General features: G+C 50.3%; 1 protein-coding gene across 1 annotated transcript in view; it reads right to left on the bottom strand.

The window, feature by feature from the left end:
• LOC141050643 (transmembrane protease serine 9-like) overlaps window positions 1–26,769 on the bottom strand; it is an 81,226-nt gene that overhangs the window by 46,395 nt on the left and 8,062 nt on the right. Inside the window, exons 2-3 of the mRNA XM_073547229.1 lie at window positions 16,333–16,595; window positions 15,970–15,999 (exon numbers count right to left, since the gene is read on the bottom strand). Of these exons, the coding sequence (XP_073403330.1) occupies window positions 15,970–15,999; window positions 16,333–16,378 (76 nt within the window). The 5' untranslated portion in view covers window positions 16,379–16,595. The remainder of the gene's footprint in view (window positions 1–15,969; window positions 16,000–16,332; window positions 16,596–26,769) is intronic.

Genomic DNA, 26,769 nt, shown 5'->3' with positions numbered 1-26,769 from the left:
AGAAGGAAAAATGAGGTATGAGGAGGAGGAACGAGGAGGCATGAGACAGAAGAGGAGGAATGACTAGGTACGATGAAGAAGAGGAGGAATGAGGAGGCACGAGGCAGAAGAGGAGGAAAGATGAGGTATGATGAGGAGGAGGAACGAGGAGGCATGAGACAGAAGAGGAGGAATGACTAGGTACGATGAAAAAGAGGAGGAATGAGGAGGCATGAGGCAGAAGAGGAGGATAGATGAGGTATGATAAGAAGGAGGAACGAGGAGGCATGAGACAGAAGAGGAGGAATGATGAAGTACGATGAAGAAGAGGAGGAATGAGGAGGCACGAGGCAGAAGAGGAGGAAAGATGAGGTATCATGAGGAGGAGGAACGAGGAGGCATGAGACAGAAGAGGAGGAATGATGAGGTATGATGAAGAAGAGGAGGAATAAGGAGGCACGAGGCAGAATAGGAGGAAAGATGAGCTATGATCAGAAGTGGTATTACGAGATATGAAGTGGAAGAGGAGGATGACAAAGTACGATTCAGAAGAGGGGGTACGAAACAGAAGGGGAGAAACGAGGGAGGCGAGATGCAGAAGAGGAGGTACAACGAGATACAACAGAGGAGGTATAATGAGGCAGAACACAGAAGAGGAGGAAAGAGGATGCACAATGCAGAAGAGGAGTGAGGAGTCAACGCAGAAGAGGAGGAAGGACAAGGCACAGCGGAAAAGAGGAGGAATGACGAGGCGCGATGCGGAAGAAGAGGAACGATCAGGTACAAAGAAGAGGAGGAACGAGGAGATGCGAAACAGAAGAAAAAGAGGATGAAGGACGGGGCGTGATGCAGAAAAAGAGGAGGGACAAGGGGACGAGATGCAGAAGAGCAGGAAAGACAAGGCAGAACACGGAATAGGAGGAACGATGAAGTGTGAGGCACACGAGGCAGAACAATGAGGTGTGACGCAGAAGAGGAGGAACAATCGCTGAAGACGACTTAAGAACAAAGGGATACAAAGTAAGAAGAAAATAAATAAAAATTAAAAAGCGAAGAAGAACAATACAAGAGATACAAAACAAGAAGAAGAAGAAAGACCAAGTATTACGAAGGAAAGGAAATAAGAAAAAAGAGAAGAAAGGGAAGCGCTGAAGGATAAAGACATCTACAACAACGTATCACTCTTCTCACTGACGTCCATGTGTGACAAAGAAATCTAAAATTTAATTAGTTTACAAAAGATTTTGGCTAAAAAAGATAAAATTACAATTGACAATAAAATCTTGCAACATGAGGAAAAAATGCAATAATGTTTTAGACACGGTGCGAATCACTGCAAATTATTCTTTATATACTTTTTAATTTTTATTTTATTTTTCGCTCTGCGTTCTGGCGCCTCCAGTAGGCATACACACCTGGAAATGATGCACGACCGAGCGCACGTTCCCTCTGCCAGCACCATAATAACGTACAGCCCCTGAGACACAAAACACCCAAATCCCATTTTGCGTGAAGGTTCGAACATGAGCTCCGATGAGACCAAGGAATGAGTGCGAGAGCACAACGTGAGAGCGCCCAAGACCAAAGCACGAGCGCTAAACTGAGACGCTAAATACAGAAAACACTGACATCTAGTGGTCACATGTAAGTAATGAAGACACAGGAACTGTGCATCAGATAAAATAACCAAGAGCAGATTATGTAAATAACCAAATACACATCAACATCAGTAACTGAGGTCACACAAAGATATACACCTCATATAACTGAGATAAACAGAAGAGTCACTGTGTACATACATTACATTACTGATCCAGAGTTACACCCTGTATTATACCCCAGAGCTGCACTCACTATTCTGCTGGTGCAGTCACTGTGTACATACATTACATTACTGATCCTGAGTTACATCCTGTATTATACCCCAGAGCTGCTCTCACTATTCTGCTGGTGTAGTCACTGTGTACATACATTACATTACTGATCCTGAGTTACATCCTGTATTATACCCCAGAGCTGCACTCACTATTCTGCTGGTGCAGTCACTGTGTACATACATTACATTACTGATCCTGAGTTACACCCTGTATTATACCCCAGAGCTGCTCTCACTATTCTGCTGGTGCAGTCACTGTGTACATACATTACATTACTGATCCTGAGTTACATCCTGTATTATACCCCAGAGCTGCACTCACTATTCTGCTGGTGCAGTCACTGTGTACATACATTACATTACTGATCCTGAGTTACATCCTGTATTATACCCCAGAGCTGCATTCACTATTCTGCTGCTGCAATCACTGTGTACATACATTACATTACTGATCTTGAGTTACATCCTGTATTATACCCCAGAGCTGCTCTCACTATTCTGCTGGTGTAGTCACTGTGTACATACATTACATTACTGATCTTGAGTTACATCCTGTATTATACCCCAGAGCTGCTCTCACTATTCTGCTGGTGCAGTCACTGTGTGCATACATTACATTACTGATCCTGAGTTACATCCTGTATTATACCCCAGAGCTGCATTCACTATTCTGCTGGTGCAGTCACTGTGTACATAAATTACATTACTGATCCTGAGTTACATCCTGTATTATACCCCAGAGCTGCTCTCACTATTCTGCTGGTGTAGTCACTGTGTACATACATTACATTACTGATCCTGAGTTACATCCTGTATTATACCCCAGAGCTGCACTCACTATTCTGCTGGTGCAGTCACTGTGTACATACATTACATTACTGATCCTGAGTTACACCCTGTATTATACCCCAGAGCTGCTCTCACTATTCTGCTGGTGTAGTCACTGTGTACATACATTACATTACTGATCCTGAGTTACATCCTGTATTATACCCCAGAGCTGCACTCACTATTCTGCTGGTGCAGTCACTGTGTACATACATTACATTACTGATCCTGAGTTACATACTGTATTATACTCCAGAGCTGCACTCACTATTCTGCTGGTGCAGTCACTGTGTGCATACATTACATTACTGATCCTGAGTTACATCCTGTATTATACCCCAGAGCTGCATTCACTATTCTGCTGGTGCAATCACTGTGTACATACATTACATTACTGATCCTGAGTTACACCCTGTATTATACCCCAGAGCTGCACTCACTATTCTGCTGGTGCAGTCACTGTGTACATACATTACATTACTGATCTTGAGTTACACCCTGTATTATACTCCAGAGCTGCACTCACTATTCTGCTGGTGCAGTCACTGTGTACATACATTACATTACTGATCCTGAGTTACATCCTGTATTATACCCCAGAGCTGCACTCACTATTCTGCTGGTGCAGTCACTGTGTACATACATTACTGATCCTGAGTTACATCCTGTATTATACTCCAGAGCTGCACTCACTATTCTGCTGGTGCAGTCACTGTGTACATACATTACATTACTGATCCTGAGTTACATCCTGTATTATACCCCAGTGCCGCACTCACTATTCTGCTGGTGCAGTCACTGTGTACATACATTACATTACTGATTCTGAGTTACATCCTGTATTATACCCCAGAGCTGCACTCACTATTCTGCTGGTGCAGTCACTGTGTACATACATTACATTACTGATCCTGAGTTACATCCTGTATTATACTCCAGAGCTGCACTCACTATTCTGCTGGTGCAGTCACTGTATACATACATTACATTACTGATCCTGAGTTATATCCTGTATTATACCCCAGAGCTGCACTCACTATTCTGCTGGTGTAGTCACTGTGTACATACATTACTGATCCTGAGTTACATCCTGTATTATACCCCAGAGCTGCACTCACTATTCTGCTGGTGCAGTCACTGTGTACATACATTACATTACTGATCCTGAGTTACATCCTGTATTATACCCCAGAGCTGCACTCACTATTCTGCTGGTGCAGTCACTGTGTACATACATTACATTACTGATCCTGATTTACCTCCTGTATTATACCCCAGAGCTGCATTCACTATTCTGCTGGTGGAGTCACTGTGTACATACATTACATTACTGATCCTGAGTTACACCCTGTATTATACCCCAGAGCTGCACTCACTATTCTGCTGGTGCAGTCACTGTGTACATACATTACATTACTGATCCTGAGTTACACCCTGTATTATACCCCAGAGCTGCTCTCACTATTCTGCTGGTGTAGTCACTGTGTACATACATTACATTACTGATCCTGAGTTACATCCTGTATTATACCCCAGAGCTGCACTCACTATTCTGCTGGTGCAGTCACTGTGTACATACATTACATTACTGATCCTGAGTTACATCCTGTATTATACTCCAGAGCTGCACTCACTATTCTGCTGGTGCAGTCACTGTGTGCATACATTACATTACTGATCCTGAGTTACACCCTGTATTATACCCCAGAGCTGCACTCACTATTCTGCTGGTGCAGTCACTGTGTACATACATTACATTACTGATCTTGAGTTACACCCTGTATTATACTCCAGAGCTGCACTCACTATTCTGCTGGTGCAGTCACTGTGTACATACATTACATTACTGATCCTGAGTTACATCCTGTATTATACCCCAGAGCTGCACTCACTATTCTGCTGGTGCAGTCACTGTGTACATACATTACTGATCCTGAGTTACATCCTGTATTATACTCCAGAGATGCACTCACTATTCTGCTGGTGCAGTCACTGTGTACATACATTACATTACTGATCCTGAGTTACATCCTGTATTATACCCCAGTGCCGCACTCACTATTCTGCTGGGGCAGTCACTGTGTACATACATTACATTACTGATTCTGAGTTACATCCTGTATTATACCCCAGAGCTGCACTCACTATTCTGCTGGTGCAGTCACTGTGTACATACATTACATTACTGATCCTGAGTTACATCCTGTATTATACTCCAGAGCTGCACTCACTATTCTGCTGGTGCAGTCACTGTATACATACATTACATTACTGATCCTGGGTTACATCCTGTATTATACTCCAGAGCTGCACTCACTATTCTGCTGGTGCAGTCACTGTGTACATACATTACATTACTGATCCTGAGTTACATCCTGTATTATACCCCAGAGCTGCACTCACTATTCTGCTGGTGCAGTCACTGTGTACATACATTACATTACTGATCCTGAGTTACATCCTGTATTATACTCCAGAGCTGCACTCACTATTCTGCTGGTGCAGTCACTGTATACATACATTACATTACTGATCCTGAGTTACATCCTGTATTATACTCCAGAGCTGCACTCACTATTCTGCTGGTGCAGTCACTGTATACATACATTACTGATCCTGAGTTATATCCTGTATTATACCCCAGAGCTGCACTCACTATTCTGCTGGTGTAGTCACTGTGTACATACATTACATTACTGATCCTGAGTTATATCCTGTATTATACTCCAGAGCTGCACTCACTATTCTGCTGGTGCAGTCACTGTGTACATACATTACATTACTGATCCTGAGTTACATCCTGTATTATATCCCAGTGCCGCACTCACTATTCTGCTGGGGCAGTCACTGTGTACATACATTACATTACTGATCCTGAGTTACATCCTGTATTATACTCCAGAGCTGCACTCACTATTCTGCTGGTGCAGTCACTGTGTACATACATTACATTACTGATCCTGAGTTACATCCTGTATTATACTCCAGAGCTGCACTCACTATTCTGCTGGTGCAGTCACTGTGTACATACATTACATTACTGATTCTGAGTTACATCCTGTATTATACCCCAGAGCTGCACTCACTATTCTGCTGGTGCAGTCACTGTGTACATACATTACATTACTGATCCTGAGTTACATCCTGTATTATACTCCAGAGCTGCACTCACTATTCTGCTGGTGCAGTCACTGTGTACATACATTACATTACTGATCCTGAGTTACATCCTGTATTATACTCCAGAGCGGCACTCACTATTCTGCTGGTGCAGTCACTGTGTACATACATTACATTACTGATCCTGAGTTACATCCTGTATTATACCCCAGAGCTGCACTCACTATTCTGCTGGTGCAGTCACTGTGTACATACATTACATTACTGATTCTGAGTTACATCCTGTATTATACCCCAGAGCTGCACTCACTATTCTGCTGGTGCAGTCACTGTGTACATACATTACATTACTGATCCTGAGTTACATCCTGTATTATACCCCAGAGCTGCACTCACTATTCTGCTGGTGCAGTCACTGTGTACATACATTACATTACTGATCCTGAGTTACATCCTGTATTATACTCCAGAGCTGCACTCACTATTCTGCTGGTGCAGTCACTGTGTACATACATTACATTACTGATTCTGAGTTACATCCTGTATTATACCCCAGAGCTGCACTCACTATTCTGCTGGTGCAGTCACTGTGTACATACATTACATTACTGATCCTGAGTTACATCCTGTATTATACTGCAGAGCTGCACTCACTATTCTGCTGGTGCAGTCACTGTGTACATACATTACATTACTGATCCTGAGTTACATCCTGTATTATACTCCAGAGCGGCACTCACTATTCTGCTGGTGCAGTCACTGTGTACATACATTACATTACTGATCCTGAGTTACATCCTGTATTATACCCCAGAGCTGCACTCACTATTCTGCTGGTGCTGTCACTGTGTACACACATTACATTACTGATCCTGAGTTACATCCTGTATTATACCCCAGAGCTGCACTCACTATTCTGCTGGTGCAGTCACTGTGTACATACATTACATTACTGATTCTGAGTTACATCCTGTATTATACCCCAGAGCTGCACTCACTATTCTGCTGGTGCAGTCACTGTGTACATACATTACATTACTGATCCTGAGTTACATCCTGTATTATACTCCAGAGCGGCACTCACTATTCTGCTGGTGCAGTCACTGTGTACATACATTACATTACTGATCCTGAGTTACATCCTGTATTATACCCCAGAGCTGCACTCACTATTCTGCTGGTGCTGTCACTGTGTACACACATTACATTACTGATCCTGAGTTACATCCTGTATTATACCCCAGAGCTGCACTCACTATTCTGCTGGTGCAGTCACTGTGTACATACATTACATTACTGATTCTGAGTTACATCCTGTATTATACCCCAGAGCTGCACTCACTATTCTGCTGGTGCAGTCACTGTGTGCATACATTACATTACTGATCCTGAGTTACATCCTGTATTATACCCCAGAGCTGCATTCACTATTCTGCTGGTGCAATCACTGTGTACATACATTACATTACTGATCCTGAGTTACACCCTGTATTATACCCCAGAGCTGCACTCACTATTCTGCTGGTGCAGTCACTGTGTACATACATTACATTACTGATCTTGAGTTACACCCTGTATTATACTCCAGAGCTGCACTCACTATTCTGCTGGTGCAGTCACTGTGTACATACATTACATTACTGATCCTGAGTTACATCCTGTATTATACCCCAGAGCTGCACTCACTATTCTGCTGGTGCAGTCACTGTGTACATACATTACTGATCCTGAGTTACATCCTGTATTATACTCCAGAGCTGCACTCACTATTCTGCTGGTGCAGTCACTGTGTACATACATTACATTACTGATCCTGAGTTACATCCTGTATTATACCCCAGTGCCGCACTCACTATTCTGCTGGTGCAGTCACTGTGTACATACATTACATTACTGATTCTGAGTTACATCCTGTATTATACCCCAGAGCTGCACTCACTATTCTGCTGGTGCAGTCACTGTGTACATACATTACATTACTGATCCTGAGTTACATCCTGTATTATACTCCAGAGCTGCACTCACTATTCTGCTGGTGCAGTCACTGTATACATACATTACATTACTGATCCTGAGTTATATCCTGTATTATACCCCAGAGCTGCACTCACTATTCTGCTGGTGTAGTCACTGTGTACATACATTACTGATCCTGAGTTACATCCTGTATTATACCCCAGAGCTGCACTCACTATTCTGCTGGTGCAGTCACTGTGTACATACATTACATTACTGATCCTGAGTTACATCCTGTATTATACCCCAGAGCTGCACTCACTATTCTGCTGGTGCAGTCACTGTGTACATACATTACATTACTGATCCTGATTTACCTCCTGTATTATACCCCAGAGCTGCATTCACTATTCTGCTGGTGGAGTCACTGTGTACATACATTACATTACTGATCCTGAGTTACACCCTGTATTATACCCCAGAGCTGCACTCACTATTCTGCTGGTGCAGTCACTGTGTACATACATTACATTACTGATCCTGAGTTACACCCTGTATTATACCCCAGAGCTGCTCTCACTATTCTGCTGGTGTAGTCACTGTGTACATACATTACATTACTGATCCTGAGTTACATCCTGTATTATACCCCAGAGCTGCACTCACTATTCTGCTGGTGCAGTCACTGTGTACATACATTACATTACTGATCCTGAGTTACATCCTGTATTATACTCCAGAGCTGCACTCACTATTCTGCTGGTGCAGTCACTGTGTGCATACATTACATTACTGATCCTGAGTTACACCCTGTATTATACCCCAGAGCTGCACTCACTATTCTGCTGGTGCAGTCACTGTGTACATACATTACATTACTGATCTTGAGTTACACCCTGTATTATACTCCAGAGCTGCACTCACTATTCTGCTGGTGCAGTCACTGTGTACATACATTACATTACTGATCCTGAGTTACATCCTGTATTATACCCCAGAGCTGCACTCACTATTCTGCTGGTGCAGTCACTGTGTACATACATTACTGATCCTGAGTTACATCCTGTATTATACTCCAGAGATGCACTCACTATTCTGCTGGTGCAGTCACTGTGTACATACATTACATTACTGATCCTGAGTTACATCCTGTATTATACCCCAGTGCCGCACTCACTATTCTGCTGGGGCAGTCACTGTGTACATACATTACATTACTGATTCTGAGTTACATCCTGTATTATACCCCAGAGCTGCACTCACTATTCTGCTGGTGCAGTCACTGTGTACATACATTACATTACTGATCCTGAGTTACATCCTGTATTATACTCCAGAGCTGCACTCACTATTCTGCTGGTGCAGTCACTGTATACATACATTACATTACTGATCCTGGGTTACATCCTGTATTATACTCCAGAGCTGCACTCACTATTCTGCTGGTGCAGTCACTGTGTACATACATTACATTACTGATCCTGAGTTACATCCTGTATTATACCCCAGAGCTGCACTCACTATTCTGCTGGTGCAGTCACTGTGTACATACATTACATTACTGATCCTGAGTTACATCCTGTATTATACTCCAGAGCTGCACTCACTATTCTGCTGGTGCAGTCACTGTATACATACATTACATTACTGATCCTGAGTTACATCCTGTATTATACTCCAGAGCTGCACTCACTATTCTGCTGGTGCAGTCACTGTATACATACATTACTGATCCTGAGTTATATCCTGTATTATACCCCAGAGCTGCACTCACTATTCTGCTGGTGTAGTCACTGTGTACATACATTACATTACTGATCCTGAGTTATATCCTGTATTATACTCCAGAGCTGCACTCACTATTCTGCTGGTGCAGTCACTGTGTACATACATTACATTACTGATCCTGAGTTACATCCTGTATTATATCCCAGTGCCGCACTCACTATTCTGCTGGGGCAGTCACTGTGTACATACATTACATTACTGATCCTGAGTTACATCCTGTATTATACTCCAGAGCTGCACTCACTATTCTGCTGGTGCAGTCACTGTGTACATACATTACATTACTGATCCTGAGTTACATCCTGTATTATACTCCAGAGCTGCACTCACTATTCTGCTGGTGCAGTCACTGTGTACATACATTACATTACTGATTCTGAGTTACATCCTGTATTATACCCCAGAGCTGCACTCACTATTCTGCTGGTGCAGTCACTGTGTACATACATTACATTACTGATCCTGAGTTACATCCTGTATTATACTCCAGAGCTGCACTCACTATTCTGCTGGTGCAGTCACTGTGTACATACATTACATTACTGATCCTGAGTTACATCCTGTATTATACTCCAGAGCGGCACTCACTATTCTGCTGGTGCAGTCACTGTGTACATACATTACATTACTGATCCTGAGTTACATCCTGTATTATACCCCAGAGCTGCACTCACTATTCTGCTGGTGCAGTCACTGTGTACATACATTACATTACTGATTCTGAGTTACATCCTGTATTATACCCCAGAGCTGCACTCACTATTCTGCTGGTGCAGTCACTGTGTACATACATTACATTACTGATCCTGAGTTACATCCTGTATTATACCCCAGAGCTGCACTCACTATTCTGCTGGTGCAGTCACTGTGTACATACATTACATTACTGATCCTGAGTTACATCCTGTATTATACTCCAGAGCTGCACTCACTATTCTGCTGGTGCAGTCACTGTGTACATACATTACATTACTGATTCTGAGTTACATCCTGTATTATACCCCAGAGCTGCACTCACTATTCTGCTGGTGCAGTCACTGTGTACATACATTACATTACTGATCCTGAGTTACATCCTGTATTATACTGCAGAGCTGCACTCACTATTCTGCTGGTGCAGTCACTGTGTACATACATTACATTACTGATCCTGAGTTACATCCTGTATTATACTCCAGAGCGGCACTCACTATTCTGCTGGTGCAGTCACTGTGTACATACATTACATTACTGATCCTGAGTTACATCCTGTATTATACCCCAGAGCTGCACTCACTATTCTGCTGGTGCTGTCACTGTGTACACACATTACATTACTGATCCTGAGTTACATCCTGTATTATACCCCAGAGCTGCACTCACTATTCTGCTGGTGCAGTCACTGTGTACATACATTACATTACTGATTCTGAGTTACATCCTGTATTATACCCCAGAGCTGCACTCACTATTCTGCTGGTGCAGTCACTGTGTATATACACTCACTGGCCACTTTATTAGGTACACCATGCTAGTAACGGGTTGGACCCCCTTTTGCCTTCAGAACTGCCTCAATTCTTCGTGGCAGAGATTCAACAAGGTGCTGGAAGCATTCCTCAGAGATTTTGGACCATATTGACATGATGGCATCACACAGTTGGCGCAGATTTGTCGGCTGCACATCCCTGATGCGAATCTCCCGTTCCACCACATCCCAAAGATGCTCTATTGGATTGAGATCTGGTGACTGAGGAGGCCATTTGAGTACAGTGAACTCATTGTCATGTTCAAGAAACCAATCTGAGATGATTCGAGCTTTATGACATGGCGCATTATCCTGCTGAAAGTAGCCATCAGATGTTGGGTACATTGTGGTCATAAAGGGATGGACATGGTCAGCAACAATACTCAGGTAGGCTGTGGCGTTGCAACGATGCTCAATTGGTACCAAGGGGCCCAAAGAGTGCCCAGAAAAAATTCCCCACACCATGACACCACCACCACCAGCCTGAACCGTTGATACAAGGCAGGATGGATCCATGCTTTCATGTTGTTTACGCCAAATTCTGACCCTACCATCCGAATGTCGCAGCAGAAATCGAGACTCATCAGACCCGGCAACGTTTTTCCAATCTTCTACTGTCCAATTTCGATGAGCTTGTGCAAATTGTAGCCTCAGTTTCCTGTTCTTAGCTGAGAGGAGTGGTACCCAGTGTGGTCTTCTGCTGCTGTAGCCCATCTGCCTCAAAGTTCGACGCACTGTGCGTTCAGAGATGCTCTTCTGCCTACCTTGGTTGTAACGGGTGGCAATTTGAGTCACTGTTGCCTTTCTATCAGCTCGAACCAGTCTGCCCATTCTCCTCTGACCTCTGGCATCAACAAGGCATTTCCGGCCACAGAACTGCCGCTCACTGGATTTTTTTTCTTTTTCGGACCATTCTCTGTAAACCCTAGAGATGGTTGTGCGTGAAAATCCCAGTAGATCAGCAGTTTCTGAAATTCTCAGACCAGCCCTTCTGGCACCAACAATCATGCCACGTTCAAAGGCACTCAAATCACCTTTCTTCCCCATACTGATGCTCGGTTTGAACTGCAGGAGATTGTCTTGACCATGTCTACATGAATAAATGCACTGAGTTGCCGCCATGTGATTGGCTGATTAGAAATTAAGTCTTAACACACAGTTGGACAGGTGTACCTAATAAAGTGGCCAGTGAGTGTACATTACATTACTGATCCTGGGTTACATCCTGTGTTATACCCCAGAGCTGCTCTCACTATTCTGCTGGTGCAGTCACTGTGTACATACATTACTGATCCTGAGTTACATCCTGTATTATACCCCAGTGCAGCACTCACTATTCTGCTGGGGCAGTCACTGTGTACATACATTACTGATCCTGAGTTACATCCTGTATTATACCCCAGAGCTGCACTCACTATTCTGCTGGTGCAGTCACTGTGTACATACATTACATTACTGATCCTGAGTTACATCCTGTATTATACCCCAGAGCTGCACTCACTATTCTGCTGGTGCAGTCACTGTGTACATACATTACTGATCCTGAGTTACATCCTGTATTTTACCCCAGAGCTGCACTCACTATTCTGCTGGTGCAGTCACTGTGTACATACATTACATTACTGATCCTGAGTTACATCCTGTATTATACTCCAGAGCTGCACTCACTATTCTGCAGGTGCAGTCACTGTGTACATACATCACATTAATGATTCTGAGTTACATCCTGTATTTTACCCCAGAGCTGCACTCACTATTCTGCTTGTGCAGTCACTGTGTACATACATTACATTACTGATCCTGAGTTACATCCTGTATTACACCCCAGAGCTGCACTCACTATTCTGCTGGTGAGATCACAAAGTACACATTACATTACTGATCCTGAGTTACATCCTGTATTATACCCCAGAGCTGCACTCACTATTCTGCTGGTGCAGTCACTGTGTACATACATTACATTACTGATCCTGAGTTTCCTCCTGTATTATACTCCAGAGCTGCGCTCACTATTCTGCTGGTGTAGTCACTGTGTACATACATTACTGATCCTGAGTTACATCCTGTATTATACTCCAGAGCTGCACTCACTATTCTGCTGGTGCAGTCACTGTGTACATACATTACTGATCCTGCGTTACCTCCTACAATAATACTGCCCCTATGTACAAGAATCTAACTACTATAATACTGCTCCATATGTACCAGAATATAACTACTATAATACTGCTCCCTATGTACAAGAATATAACTACTATAATACTGCCCCTATGTACAAGAATATAACTACTATAATACTGCTCCCTATGTACAAGAATATAACTACTATAATACTGCCCCTATGTACAAGAATATAACTACTATAATACTGCCCCTATGTACAAGAATATAACTACTATAATACTGCTCCTATGTACAAGAATATAACTACTATAATGCTGCCCCTATATACAACAATATAACTACTATAATAATGCCCCTATGTACAAGAATATAACTGCTATAATACTGCCCCTATGTACAAGAATATAACTGCTATAATACTGCCCCTATGTACAAGAATATAACTGCTATAATACTGCTCCTATGTACAAGAATATAACTGCTATAATACTGCTCCTATGTACAAGAATATAACTACTATAATACTGCTCCTATGTACAAGAATATAACTACTATAATACTGCCCCCTATGTACAAGAATATAACTACTATAATACTGCCCCTATGTACAAGAATATAACTGCTATAATACTGCCCCTATGTACAAGAATATAACTACTATAATACTGCCCCCTATGTACAAGAATATAACTACTATAATACTGCCCCTATGTACAAGAATATAACTACTATAATACTGCTCCTATATACAAGAATATAACTACTATAATACTGCTCCTATGTACAAGAATATAATTGCTATAATACTGCTCCCTATGTACAAGAATATAACTACTATAATACTGCCCCTATGTACAAGAATATAACTACTATAATACTGCCTCTATATACAGGAATATAACTACTATAATACTGCCCCCTATGTACAAGAATATAACTACTATAATACTGCCCCTATATACAAGAATATAACTACTATAATACTGCTCCTATGTACAAGAATATAACTACTATAATACTGCCCCTATGTACAAGAATATAACTACTATAATACTGCCCCTATGTACAAGAATATAACTACTGTAATACTGCCCTTATAGGCAAGAATATAACTACTATAATACTGCCCCCTATGTACAAGAATATAACTACTATAATACTGCCCTCTATGTACAAGAATATAACTATTATAATACTGCTCCTATGTACAAGAATATAACTACTATAAAACTGCCCGTATGTACAAGAATATAACTACTATAATACTGCCCTCTATGTACAAGAATATAACTATTATAATACTGCTCCTATGTACAAGAATATAACTACTAAAATACTGCCCTCTATGTACAAGAATATAACTACTACAATACTGCTCCTATATACAAGAAAATAACTACTATAATACTGCCCCCTATATACAAGAATATAACTACTATAATACTGCTCCTATATACAAGAATATAACTACTATAATACTGCCCCTATGTACAAGAATATAACTACTATAATACTGCTCCTATGTACAAGAATATAACTACTATAATACTGCCCCCTATATACAAGAATATAACTACTATAATACTGTCCCTATGTACAAGAATATAACTACTATAATCTGCTCCGTGTGACTGTGCTGTAGTTGTTATTGTTGTGATGACGTCTTCTTCTTCCTCCGGTTATTCCATGTCCCATTGTTCCCTTATCACCGTGTATACGGGTGCGGCGCTATACATGTCAGTATGATCGGCAGGCTCCTGGCACCGGGTGATGCAGCATTACTTGGTTCGTAGGTTACACTTTCCGGCGGTTTTATTACTGATCTGGGCGCTGATAATTATTTTACTATCACAAGAAAGAACAAGTGAAGGAGCGTCCAAGAGTGTCACAGAACGGGAACACACGGCCGAAACCACACAGGACATTCCCTGCTGGAAAACAGACTTTTTGTGGGCAACGATTATCAGTGGGATCTGTGGGCGACGCTCTGTTATGGGGGATCTGTGGGCGACGCGTTGTTATGGGGGATCTGTGGGTGACGCTCTGTTATGGGGGATCTGTGGGCGACGCTCTGTTATGGGGGATCTGTGGGCGACGCTCTGTTATGGGGGATCTGTGGGCGACGCGCTGTTATGGGGGATCTTTTGGGTGACGCTCTGCTATGGGGGATCTGTGGGCGACGCTCTGCTATGGGGGATCTGTGGGCGACGCTCTGCTATGGGGGATCTGTGGGTGACGCGCTGCTATGGGGGATCTGTGGGTGACGCGCTGCTATGGGGGATCTGTGGGTGACGCGCTGCTATGGGGGATCTGTGGGTGACGCGCTGCTATGGGGGATCTGTGGGTGACGCGCTGCTATGGGGGATCTGTGGGTGACGCTCTGCTATGGGGGATCTGTGGGTGACGCTCTGCTATGGGGGATCTGTGGGTGACGCTCTGCTATGGGGGATCTGTGGGTGACGCTCTGCTATGGGGGATCTGTGGGTGACGCTCTGCTATGGGGGATCTGTGGGTGACGCTCTGCTATGGGGGATCTGTGGGTGACGCTCTGCTATGGGGGATCTGTGGGTGACGCTCTGCTATGGGAGATCTGTGGGTGACGCTCTGCTATGGGGGATCTGTGGGTGACGCTCTGCTATGGGGGATCTGCGGGTGACGCTCTGTTATGGGGGATCTGCGGGTGACGCTCTGTTATGGGGGATCTGCGGGTGACGCTCTCTTATCGCACATATAAACCTTTATACATCTGACATTAGTTTTTCTTATCTCTATACAATTTTAGGTCTGGACTCACCCTGTGTCGACGGAGAAACTCCAAGAGTCCCTGCAGGTGGGAAATAAATGGTTAAAATAATATCCTCCTCTGTTACAGTATCCAAGATGGAAAGGACAGAGACAAAGAATCAACAGGAAGATAGATAGATAGATAGATAGATAGATAGATAGATAGATAGATAGATAGATAGATAGATAAATAGAATTCCCGGGTCTCGTACCTCCAAGGCAATCACCAAACCTCCATATATAGACAAAAGATGACAGCAGCCCGCCAGCTCCCGCCAGCTCCCGCCAGTTCCCACCACTTCCCACCAGCTCAGAGTGAAGAGCACGTGGCTATTTCATTGGCCAGAATGGCTCAAGTTCGGGGGTCACTCACCCAGCAGGATCAGGGTCAGGCTCCAGGCCGCTCTCGGGGAGGACATGCTCGGCTCCTGTTCCGCGCTCGCTGACCACGATCGGATCGTGCCGCTGATCTCGGGGGAATGTGGGGTAACCAGTTTGTGACCTGATTGCACATTTTCAGCACATGCTGCATATGACGGTGCACCTCGCCCTACGGTCTCAGTAACGAGCCCACAGATCGGTATTGTCGCCCGGTGACGTGATCACCCCCTGTAACCTGAAGAGCCGGTTCCTGATCTGCAGAAGAACAACCACAGAAATGACAATCAGATCTGACGTCTGTCTAGATGTATGGAGCTATTTATAGGCACGAGGCACGGACCCCGGTGTGACCGCCCGCGCCCGGCAGGCACGGACACCGGTGTGACCGCCCGCGCCCGGCAGGCACGGACCCCGGTGTGACCGCCCGCGCCCGGCAGGCACGGACCCCGGTGTGACCGCCCGCGCCCGGCAGGCACGGACCCCGGTGTGACCGCCCGCGCCCGGCAGGCACGGACACCGGTGTGACCGCCCGCGCCCGGCAGGCACGGACACCGGTGTGACCGCCCGCGCCCGGCAGGCATGGACACCGGTGTGACCGCCCGCACCCATCGACAGGATCCGGTAGAGCTGGGAACCCCGACAATCATAATCTGAGTGCAGGTGCTCAGAGTCCCTGGAGCGCCCCCACAGGAGAAATGAAGCCAAGAGACTGGACATGCCGGGACCCCCAGAGTGGGTACTGTATAGAGCCACTCTCTAATCCAGCTCATTCATGGGGGTCTACATTAAGGGACCCCAAGTTATACTGAAAAAGGCAAAACTTGGTGATGAAAATTAGGTTTTGTACATTCCCGCAGCCATCGGGGTCAGGGCAGGCGGAGCTGTAAAGCCCCCGGGAACCATGATGATAATGTCTGTACAGCGCTGTGGAATTAATGGTGCCATATAAATGAGTAAAATAAATGAAAAAACCACCGGAGCCTCAGCTGCCCCGTACACTGGGCACAACTGGCCATACACAAGACACAGCCGGTCGTCATAGTTACTCTGGCCGATGGCCACCACTCCCGGCTCCCTCCTGCACAGGGCGATTCGGATCGGACAGGCGTCCACGTGTTTTCGGTGATAAGCAGCTCTGGCAGTCTCATCCCCGTCTCCCCTGATTTCTAGAGACGGAGATCCCCCATACAGCCGATCTATGTAAAGGCAGCAGGGTCTACGGCGGGCAGCGTTGGGTGTACTGGACCTGAACAGGAGGATCATGTGACCTAAAGGTCCTGTACACATTACAGCAGACCAGGCCACTAGGTGGCGGTGTAATTGTGGCAATACATATAGGACAGGCAGGGGCTCAGTCACTACACGGCACAAGGAACAGACACCATTGGTGCTGCTGTACAGGGGCCACTGCCTCCTCCAAAGCTGGTGAAATTGTGCATTATGAGCTATTGGACTGCACAGGGGCCTCTTCTCAGTGGTCTGCACAGGGGTCTCTTTAGTGGTCAGCCCAGGGGCCTCTTCTCAGTGGTCAGCCCAGGGGCCTCTTCTCAGTGGTCAGCCCAGGGGCCTCTTCTCAGTGGTCAGCCCAGGGGCCTCTTCTCAGTGGTCAGCCCAGGGGCCTCTTCTCAGTGGTCAGCCCAGGGGCCTCTTCTCAGTGGTCAGCCCAGGGGCCTCTTCTCAGTGGTCAGCCCAGGGGCCTCTTCTCAGTGGTCAGCCCAGGGGCCTCTTCTCAGTGGTCAGCCCAGGGGCCTCTTCTCAGTGGTCTGCACAGGGGCCTCTTCTCAGTGGTCTGCACAGGGGCCTCTTCTGTCTGTGCCCACCAGTGATGTTTCGGCCCACATTCTGTACAGCGGACTTAGTACAATACGATCACTTTATAAAGAAGCGGAGTGTTTCCATACACTTACGTTTTGCCTCCACTTCCAGCAGATTTGTGTATGGCCCGTGTAGACTTCGGCAGAGCGTTATGACATAGAGTTGTGGCCAAAAGTATTGACACCCCTGCAATTCTGTCAGATAATACTCAGTTTCTTCCTGAAAATGATTGCAAACACAAATTCTTTGGTATTATTATCTTCATTTAATTTGTCTTAAATGAAAAAACAGAAAAGAGAATGAAGCAAAAAGCAAAACATTGATCATTTCACACAAAACTCCAAAAATGGACCAGACAAAAGTATTGGCACCCTCAGCCTAATACTTGGTTGCACAACATTTAGCCAAAATAACTGCGACCAACCGCTTCCGGTAACCATCAATGAGTTTCTTACAATGCTCTGCTGGAATTTTAGACCATTCTTCTTTGGCAAACTGCTCCAGGTCCCTGATATTAGAAGGGTGCCTTCTCCAAACTGCCATTTTTAGATCTCTCCACAGGTGTTCTATGGGATTCAGGTCTGGACTCATTGCTGGCCACCTTAGAAGTCTCCAGTGCTTTCTCTCAAACCATTTTCTAGTGCTTTTTGAAGTGTGTTTTGGGTCATTGTCCTGCTGGAAGACCCATGACCTCTGAGGGAGACCCAGCTTTCTCACACTGGGCCCTACATTATGCTGCAAAATTTGTTGGTAGTCTTCAGACTTCATAATGCCATGCACACGGTCAAGCAGTCCAGTGCCAGAGGCAGCAAAGCAACCCCAAAACATAAGGGAACCTCCGCCATGTTTGACTGTAGGGACCGTGTTCTTTTCTTTGAATGCCTCTTTTTTCTCCTGTAAACTCTATGTTGATGCCTTTGCCCAAAAAGCTCTACTTTTGTCTCATCTGACCAAAGAGCATTCTTCCAAAACGTTTTAGGCTTTTTCAGGTAAGTTTTGGCAAACTCCAGCCTGGCTTTTTTATGTCTCGGGGTAAGAAGTGGGGTCTTCCTGGGTCTCCTACCATACAGTCCCTTTTCATTCAGATGTCGACGGATAGTACGGGTTGACACTGTTGTACCCTCGGACTGCAGGGCAGCTTGAACTTGTTTGGATGTTAGTCGAGGTTCTTTATCCAACATCCGCACAATCTTGCGTTGAAATCTCTTGTCAATTTTTCTTTTCCGTCCACATCTAGGGAGGTTAGCCACAGTGCCATGGGCTTTACACTTCTTGGTGACACTGCGCACGGTAGACACAGGAACATTCAGGTCTTTGGAGATGGACTTGTAGCCTTGAGATTGCTCATGCTTCCTCACAATTTGGTTTCTCAAGTCCTCAGACAGTTCTTTGGTCTTCTTTCTTTTCTCCATGCTCAATGTGGTACACACAAGGACACAGGACAGAGGTGGAGTCAACTTTAATCCATGTCACCTGGCTGCAAGTGTGATTTAGTTATTGCCAACACCTGTTAGGTGCCACAGGTAAGTTACAGGTGCTGTGAATTACACAATTAGAGAAGCATCACAGGATTTTTCGAACAGTGCCAATACTTTTGTCCACCCTCTTTTTTATGTTTGGTGTGGAATTATATCCAATTTGGCTTTAGGACAATTCTTTTTGTGTTTTTCCATTTAAGACAAATTAAATGAAGATAATAATACCAAAGAATTTGTGTTTGCAATCATTTTCAGGAAGAAACTGAGTATTATCCGACAGAATTGCAGGGGTGTCAATACTTTTGGCCACAACTGTAAATATAGCAAATCCCCTGCTGGCAGCAGGCCACGCCCATTACACTGAGCCCCTCCCACTGTGAAATAGTTTGCAAAATCCAGAGTAAAAGATTATAAAAGCTGCAAATTTTGGTTGAAAAACACAAAAATGGCAACTTTCCCTTTTGACCCCAGTATTGTGGGGAGAATGGGGGACAAAAGCCCCCCGAGCACTGACTGCAGTATAGAGGGGGAGCAGCTGATCGCCAGAGAAGGAGGAACCCTGGAGAAGCAGGAGCTGGCTTTCCTCACACAGGGGCCGCACCGCTCTCCCCACACAGGGGCCACACTGCTCTCCTCAGACTGCTCTCCTCACACGGGGGCCGCACTGCTCTCCCCACACAGGGGCCGCACCGCTCTCCTCACACTGCTCTCCTCACACTGCTCTCCTCACACGGGGGCCACACTGCTCTCCTCACACTGCTCTCCCCACACAGGGGCCGCACTGCTCTCCTCACACTGCTCTCCTCACACGGGGGCCACACTGCTCTCCTCACACTGCTCTCCGCACACAGGGGCCGCACTGCTCTCCTCACACTGCTCTCCTCACACGGGGGCCACACTGCTCTCCTCACACTGCTCTCCGCACACAGGGGCCGCACTGCTCTCCTCACACTGCTCTCCTCACACGGGGGCCACACTGCTCTCCTCACACTGCTCTCCGCACACAGGGGCCGCACTGCTCTCCTCACCCTGCTCTCCCCACACAGGGGCCGCACTGCTCTCCTCACACAGGGGCCGCACTGCTCTCCCCACACTGCTCTCCCCACACAGGGGCCGCACTGCTCTCCCCACACAGGGGCCGCACTGCTCTCCTCACACAGGGGCCACACCGCTCTCCTCACACAGGGACCACACCGCTCTCCTCACACTGCTCTCCTCACACAGGGGCCGCACTGCTCTCCTCACATAGGGGCCACACCGCTCTCCTCACACTGCTCTCCTCACACAGGGGCCGCACTGCTCTCCTCACACTGCTCTCCTCACACAGGGGCCGCACTGCTCTCCTCACCGCTCTCCCCACACGGGGGCCGCACCGCTCTCCTCAGACTGCTCTCCTCACACGAGGGCCCCACCGCTCTCCCCACACAGGGGCCGCACTGCTCTCCTCACACTGCTCTACTCACACGGGGGCCCCACAGCTCTCTCCACACAGGGGCCGCACTGCTCTCCTCAGACTGCTCTCCCCACACAGGGGCCGCACTGCTCTCCTCACACTGCTCTCCCCACACAGGGGCCGCACTGCTCTCCTCACACTGCTCTCCGCACACAGGGGCCGCACCGCTCTCCTCACACTGCTCTCCCCACACAGGGGCCACACTGCTCTCCTCAGACTGCTCTCCTCACACGGGGGCCACACTGCTCTCCCCACACTGCTCTCCCCACACAGGGGCCGCACTGCTCTCCTCACACTGCTCTCCCCACACAGGGGCCGCACTGCTCTCCTCACACTGCTCTCCCCACACAGGGGCCGCACTGCTCTCCTCACACTGCTCTCCTCACCCTGCTCTCCCCACACTGCTCTCCCCACACAGGGGCCGCACTGCTCTCGCCACACCGCTCTCCTCACACAGGGGCCGCACTGCTCTCCTCACACTGCTCTCCTCACACAGGGGCCGCACTGCTCTCCTCACTGCTCTCCCCACACGGGGGCCGCACCGCTCTCCCCACACAGGGGCCCCACCGCTCTCCCCACACAGGGGCTGCACTGCTCTCCTCACACTGCTCTACTCACACGGGGGCCCCAGAGCTCTCCCCACACAGGGGCCGCACTGCTCTCCTCAGACTGCTCTCCCCACACAGGGGCCGCACTGCTCTCCTCACACTGCTCTCCCCACACAGGGGCCGCACTGCTCTCCTCACACTGCTCTCCGCACACAGGGGCCGCACCGCTCTCCTCACACTGCTCTCCGCACACAGGGGCCGCACCGCTCTCCTCCCACTGCTCTCCGCACACTGCTCTCCTCATACAGGGGCCGCACTGCTCTCCTCACACTGCTCTCCTCATACAGGGGCCGCACCGCTCTCCCCACACTGCTCTCCTCACACGGGGGCCCCACCGCTCTCCCCACACAGGGGCCGCACTGCTCTCCCCACACAGGAGCCGCACTGCTCTCCCCACACAGGAGCCGCACTGCTCTCCCCACACAGGAGCCGCACTGCTCTCCCCACACAGGAGCCACACTGCTCTCCTCACATTGCTCTCCTCACAGGGGGGCTGCACCGCTCTCCCCACACAGGAGCCACACTGCTCTCCTCACACAGGGGCCGCACCGCTCTCCTCACACAGGGGCCGCACCGCTCTCCTCACACTGCTCTCCTCACACAGGGGCCGCACCGCTCTCCTCACACTGCTCTCCTCACACAGAGGCCGCACAGCTCTCCCCACACTGCTCACCTCACACAGGGGCCGCACTGCTCTCCTCACACTGCTCTCCTCACACAGGGGCCGCACCGCTCTCCTCACACTGCTCTCCTCACACAGGGGCCGCACCGCTCTCCTCACACTGCTCTCCTCACACGGGGCCGCACCGCTCTCCTCACACCGCTCTCCTCACACTGCTCTCGTCACACGGGGGCCGCACCGCTCTCCTCACACTGCTCTCCTCACACGGGGGCCGCACTGCTCTCCTCACATTGCTCTCCTCACAGGGGGGCTGCACCGCTCTCCCCACACAGGAGCCACACTGCTCTCCTCACATTGCTCTCCTCACACAGGGGCCGCACCGCTCTCCTCACACAGGGGCCGCACCGCTCTCCTCACACTGCTCTCCTCACACAGGGGCCGCACCGCTCTCCTCACACTGCTCTCCTCACACAGGGGCCGCACCGCTCTCCTCACACTGCTCTCCTCACACAGGGGCCGCACCGCTCTCCTCACACTGCTCTCCTCACACGGGGCCGCACCGCTCTCCTCACACCGCTCTCCTCACACTGCTCTCGTCACACGGGGGCTGCACCTCTCTCCTCACACTGCTCTCCTCACACGGGGGCCGCACCGCTCTCCCCACACTGCTCTCCTCATACGGGGGTCCCACCGCTCTCCCCACACTGCTCTCCTCACACGGGGGCCCCACCGCTCTCCCCACACAGGGGCCGCACTGCTCTCCTCACACGGGGGCCGCACCGCTCTCCCCACACTGCTCTCCTCATACGGGGGTCCCACCGCTCTCCTCCCACTGCTCTCCTCACACGGGGGCCCCACCGCTCTCCTCACACTGCTCTCCTCACACGGGGCCGCACCGCTCTCCTCACACTGCTCTCCTCACACGGGGGCCCCACCGCTCTCCCCACACTGCTCTCCTCACACGGGGGCCGCACCGCTCTCCTCACACTGCTCTCCTCACACGGGGGCCGCACCGCTCTCCTCACACTGCTCTCCTCACACGGGGGCCCTCACACGGGGGCCGCACCGCTCTCCTCACACTGCTCTACCCACACGGGGGCCGCACCGCTCTACTCACACTGCTCTCCCCACACGGGGGCCCCACCTCTCTCCTCACACTGCTCTCCTCACACGGGGGCCCTCACACGGGGGCCGCACCGCTCTCCTCACACTGCTCTCCCCACACGGGGGCCGCACCGCTCTCCTCACACTGCTCTCCCCACACGGGGGCCCCACCTCTCTCATCACACTGCTCTCCCCACACAGGGGCCGCACCGCTCTCCTCACACTGCTCTCCCCACACGGGGGCCCCACCGCTCTCCTCACACTGCTCTCCCCACACGGGGGCCCCACCGCTCTCCTCACACTGCTCTCCCCCCACGGGGGCCGCACCGCTCTCCCCACACTGCTCTCCTCACACGGGGGCCGCACCGCTCTCCCCACACTGCTCTCCTCACACGGGGGCCGCACAGCTCTCCTCACACTGCTCTCCTCACACGGGGGCCGCACCGCTCTCCTCACACGGGGGCCGCACCGCTCTCCTCACACTGCTCTCCCCACACGGGGGCCCCACCGCTCTACTCACACTGCTCTCCCCACACGGGGGCCCCACCGCTCTCCTCACACTGCTCTCCCCACACGGGGGCCCCACCGCTCTCCTCACACTGCTCTCCTCACACGGGGGCCGCACCGCTCTCCCCACACTGCTCTCCTCACACGGGGGCCGCACCGCTCTCCCCACACTGCTCTTCTCACACGGGGGCCGCACCGCTCTCCCCACACTGCTCTCCTCACACGGGGGCCGCACCGCTCTCCCCACACTGCTCTCCTCACACGGGGGCCGCACCGCTCTCCCCACACTGCTCTCCCCACACTGCTCTCCTCACACGGGGGCCGCACCGCTCTCCCCACACTGCTCTCCTCACACGGGGGCCGCACCGCTCTCCTCACACTTCTCTCCCCACACGGGGGCCGCACCGCTCTCCTCACACTGCTCTCCCCACACGGGGGCCGCACCGCTCTCCTCACACTGCTCTCCCCACACGGGGGCCGCACCGCTCTCCTCACACTGCTCTCCTCACACGGGGGCCGCACCGCTCTCCTCACACCGCTCTCCTCACACTGCTCTCCTCACACGGGGGCCGCACCGCTCTCCTCACACTGCTCTCCTCACACTGGGGCCGCAGTACTCTCCTCACGCTGCTCTCCTCACACGGGGGCTGCAGTACTCTCCTCACACAGGGGCCGCACCGCTCTCCTCACACTGCTCTCCTCACACTGGGGCCGCAGTACTCTCCTCACACTGCTCTCCTCACACGGGGGCCGCAGTACTCTCCTCACACTGCTCTCCTCACACGGGGGCCGCAGTACTCTCCTCACACTGCTCTCCTCACACAGGGGCCGCACCGCTCTTCCCACACTGCTCTCCTCACACAGGGGCCGCACCGCTCTCCCCACACTGCTCTCCCCACACGGGGGCCCCACCGCTCTCCTCACACTGCTCACCTCACACAGGGGCCGCACTGCTCTCCTCACACTGCTCTCCTCACACGGGGGCCGCACCGCTCTCCTCACACTGCTCTCCTCACACGGGGGCCGCACCGCTCTCCTCACACTGCTCTCCTCACACGGGGGCCGCACCGCTCTCCTCACACTGCTCTCCTCACACAGGGGCCGCACTACTCTCCTCACACGGGGCCGCACCGCTCTCCTCACAGAGCTCTCCCCACACTGCTCTCCTCACACAGGGGCCGCACCGCTCTCCTCACACAGGGGCCGCACCGCTCTCCTCACACAGGGGCCGCACCGCTCTCCTCACACAGGGGCCGCACCGCTCTCCTCCCACTGCTCTCCTCACACGGGGGCCACATTGCTCTCCTCACACAGGGGCCGCACGGCTCTCCTCACACTGCTCTCCTCACACGGGGCCGCACCGCTCTCCTCACACCGCTCTCCTCACACTGCTCTCGTCACACGGGGGCCGCACCGCTCTCCTCACACTGCTCTCCTCACACGGGGGCCGCACTGCTCTCCTCACACGGGGGCCGCACCGCTCTCCTCTCACCGCTCTCCTCACACGGGGGCCACACCGCTCTTCTCACACGGCTCTCCCCACACAGGGGCCGCACTGCTCTCCTCACACTGCTCTCCCCACACGGGGGCCCCACCGCTATCCTCACACTGCTCTCCTCACACTGCTCTCCCCACACGGGGGCCGCACTGCTCTCCTCACACTGCTCTCCCCACACGGGGGCCCCACCGCTCTCCTCACACTGCTCTCCCCACACAGGGGCCGCACTGCTCTCCTCATACGGGGGCCGCACCGCTCTCCTCACACGGGGGCCGCACCGCTCTCCTCACACGGGGGCCGCACCGCTTTCCTCACACGGGGGCCGCACCGCTCTCCTCGCACTGCTCTCCTCACACAGGGGCCGCACCGCTCTCCTCACACTGCTCTCCTCACACGGGGGCCCCACCGCTCTCCCCACACAGGGGCCGCACTGCTCTCCCCACACAGGAGCCGCACTGCTCTCCCCACACAGGAGCCGCACTGCCCTCCCCACACAGGAGCCGCACTGCCCTCCCCACACAGGAGCCACACTGCTCTCCTCACATTGCTCTCCTCACAGGGGGGCTGCACCGCTCTCCCCACACAGGAGCCACACTGCTCTCCTCACATTGCTCTCCTCACAGGGGGGCTGCACCGCTCTCCCCACACAGGAGCCACACTGCTCTCCTCACATTGCTCTCCTCACACAGGGGCCGCACCGCTCTCCTCACACAGGGGCCGCACCGCTCTCCTCACACTGCTCTCCTCACACAGGGGCCGCACCGCTCTCCTCACACTGCTCTCCTCACACAGAGGCCGCACAGCTCTCCCCACACTGCTCACCTCACACAGGGGCCGCACTGCTCTCCTCACACTGCTCTCCAAACACGGGGGCCGCACCGCTCTCCTCACACTGCTCTCCTCACACGGGGGCCGCACTGCTCTCCTCACACTGCTCTCCTCACACAGGGGCCGCACCGCTCTCCTCACACTGCTCTCCTCACACTGCTCTCCCCACACGGGGGCCCCACCACTCTCCCCACACTGCTCTCCTCACACCGGGGCCGCACCGCTCTCCTCACACTGCTCTCCTCACACGGGGGCCGCACCGCTCTCCTCACACTGCTCTCCTCACACGGGGGCCGCACCGCTCTCCTCCCACTGCTCTCCTCACACGGGGGCCCCACCGCTCTCCTCACACTGCTCTCCTCATACAGGGGCCGCACTGCTCTCCTCACACGGGGGCCCCACCGCTCTCCCCACACTGCTCTCCTCATACGGGGGTCCCACCGCTCTCCCCACACGGGGGCCCCACCGCTCTCCCCACACAGGGGCCGCACTGCTCTCCCCACACAGGAGCCGCAC

The sequence above is a fragment of the Dendrobates tinctorius genome, unplaced genomic scaffold (assembly GCF_039654945.1).
Source record: "Dendrobates tinctorius isolate UK_male_01 unplaced genomic scaffold, ASM3965494v1 ptg000152l, whole genome shotgun sequence".
Taxonomy (NCBI): domain Eukaryota; kingdom Metazoa; phylum Chordata; class Amphibia; order Anura; family Dendrobatidae; genus Dendrobates; species Dendrobates tinctorius.
Note: the sequence above shows the minus strand (reverse complement) of the source record. Positions and strands in the feature narration are given on the sequence as shown.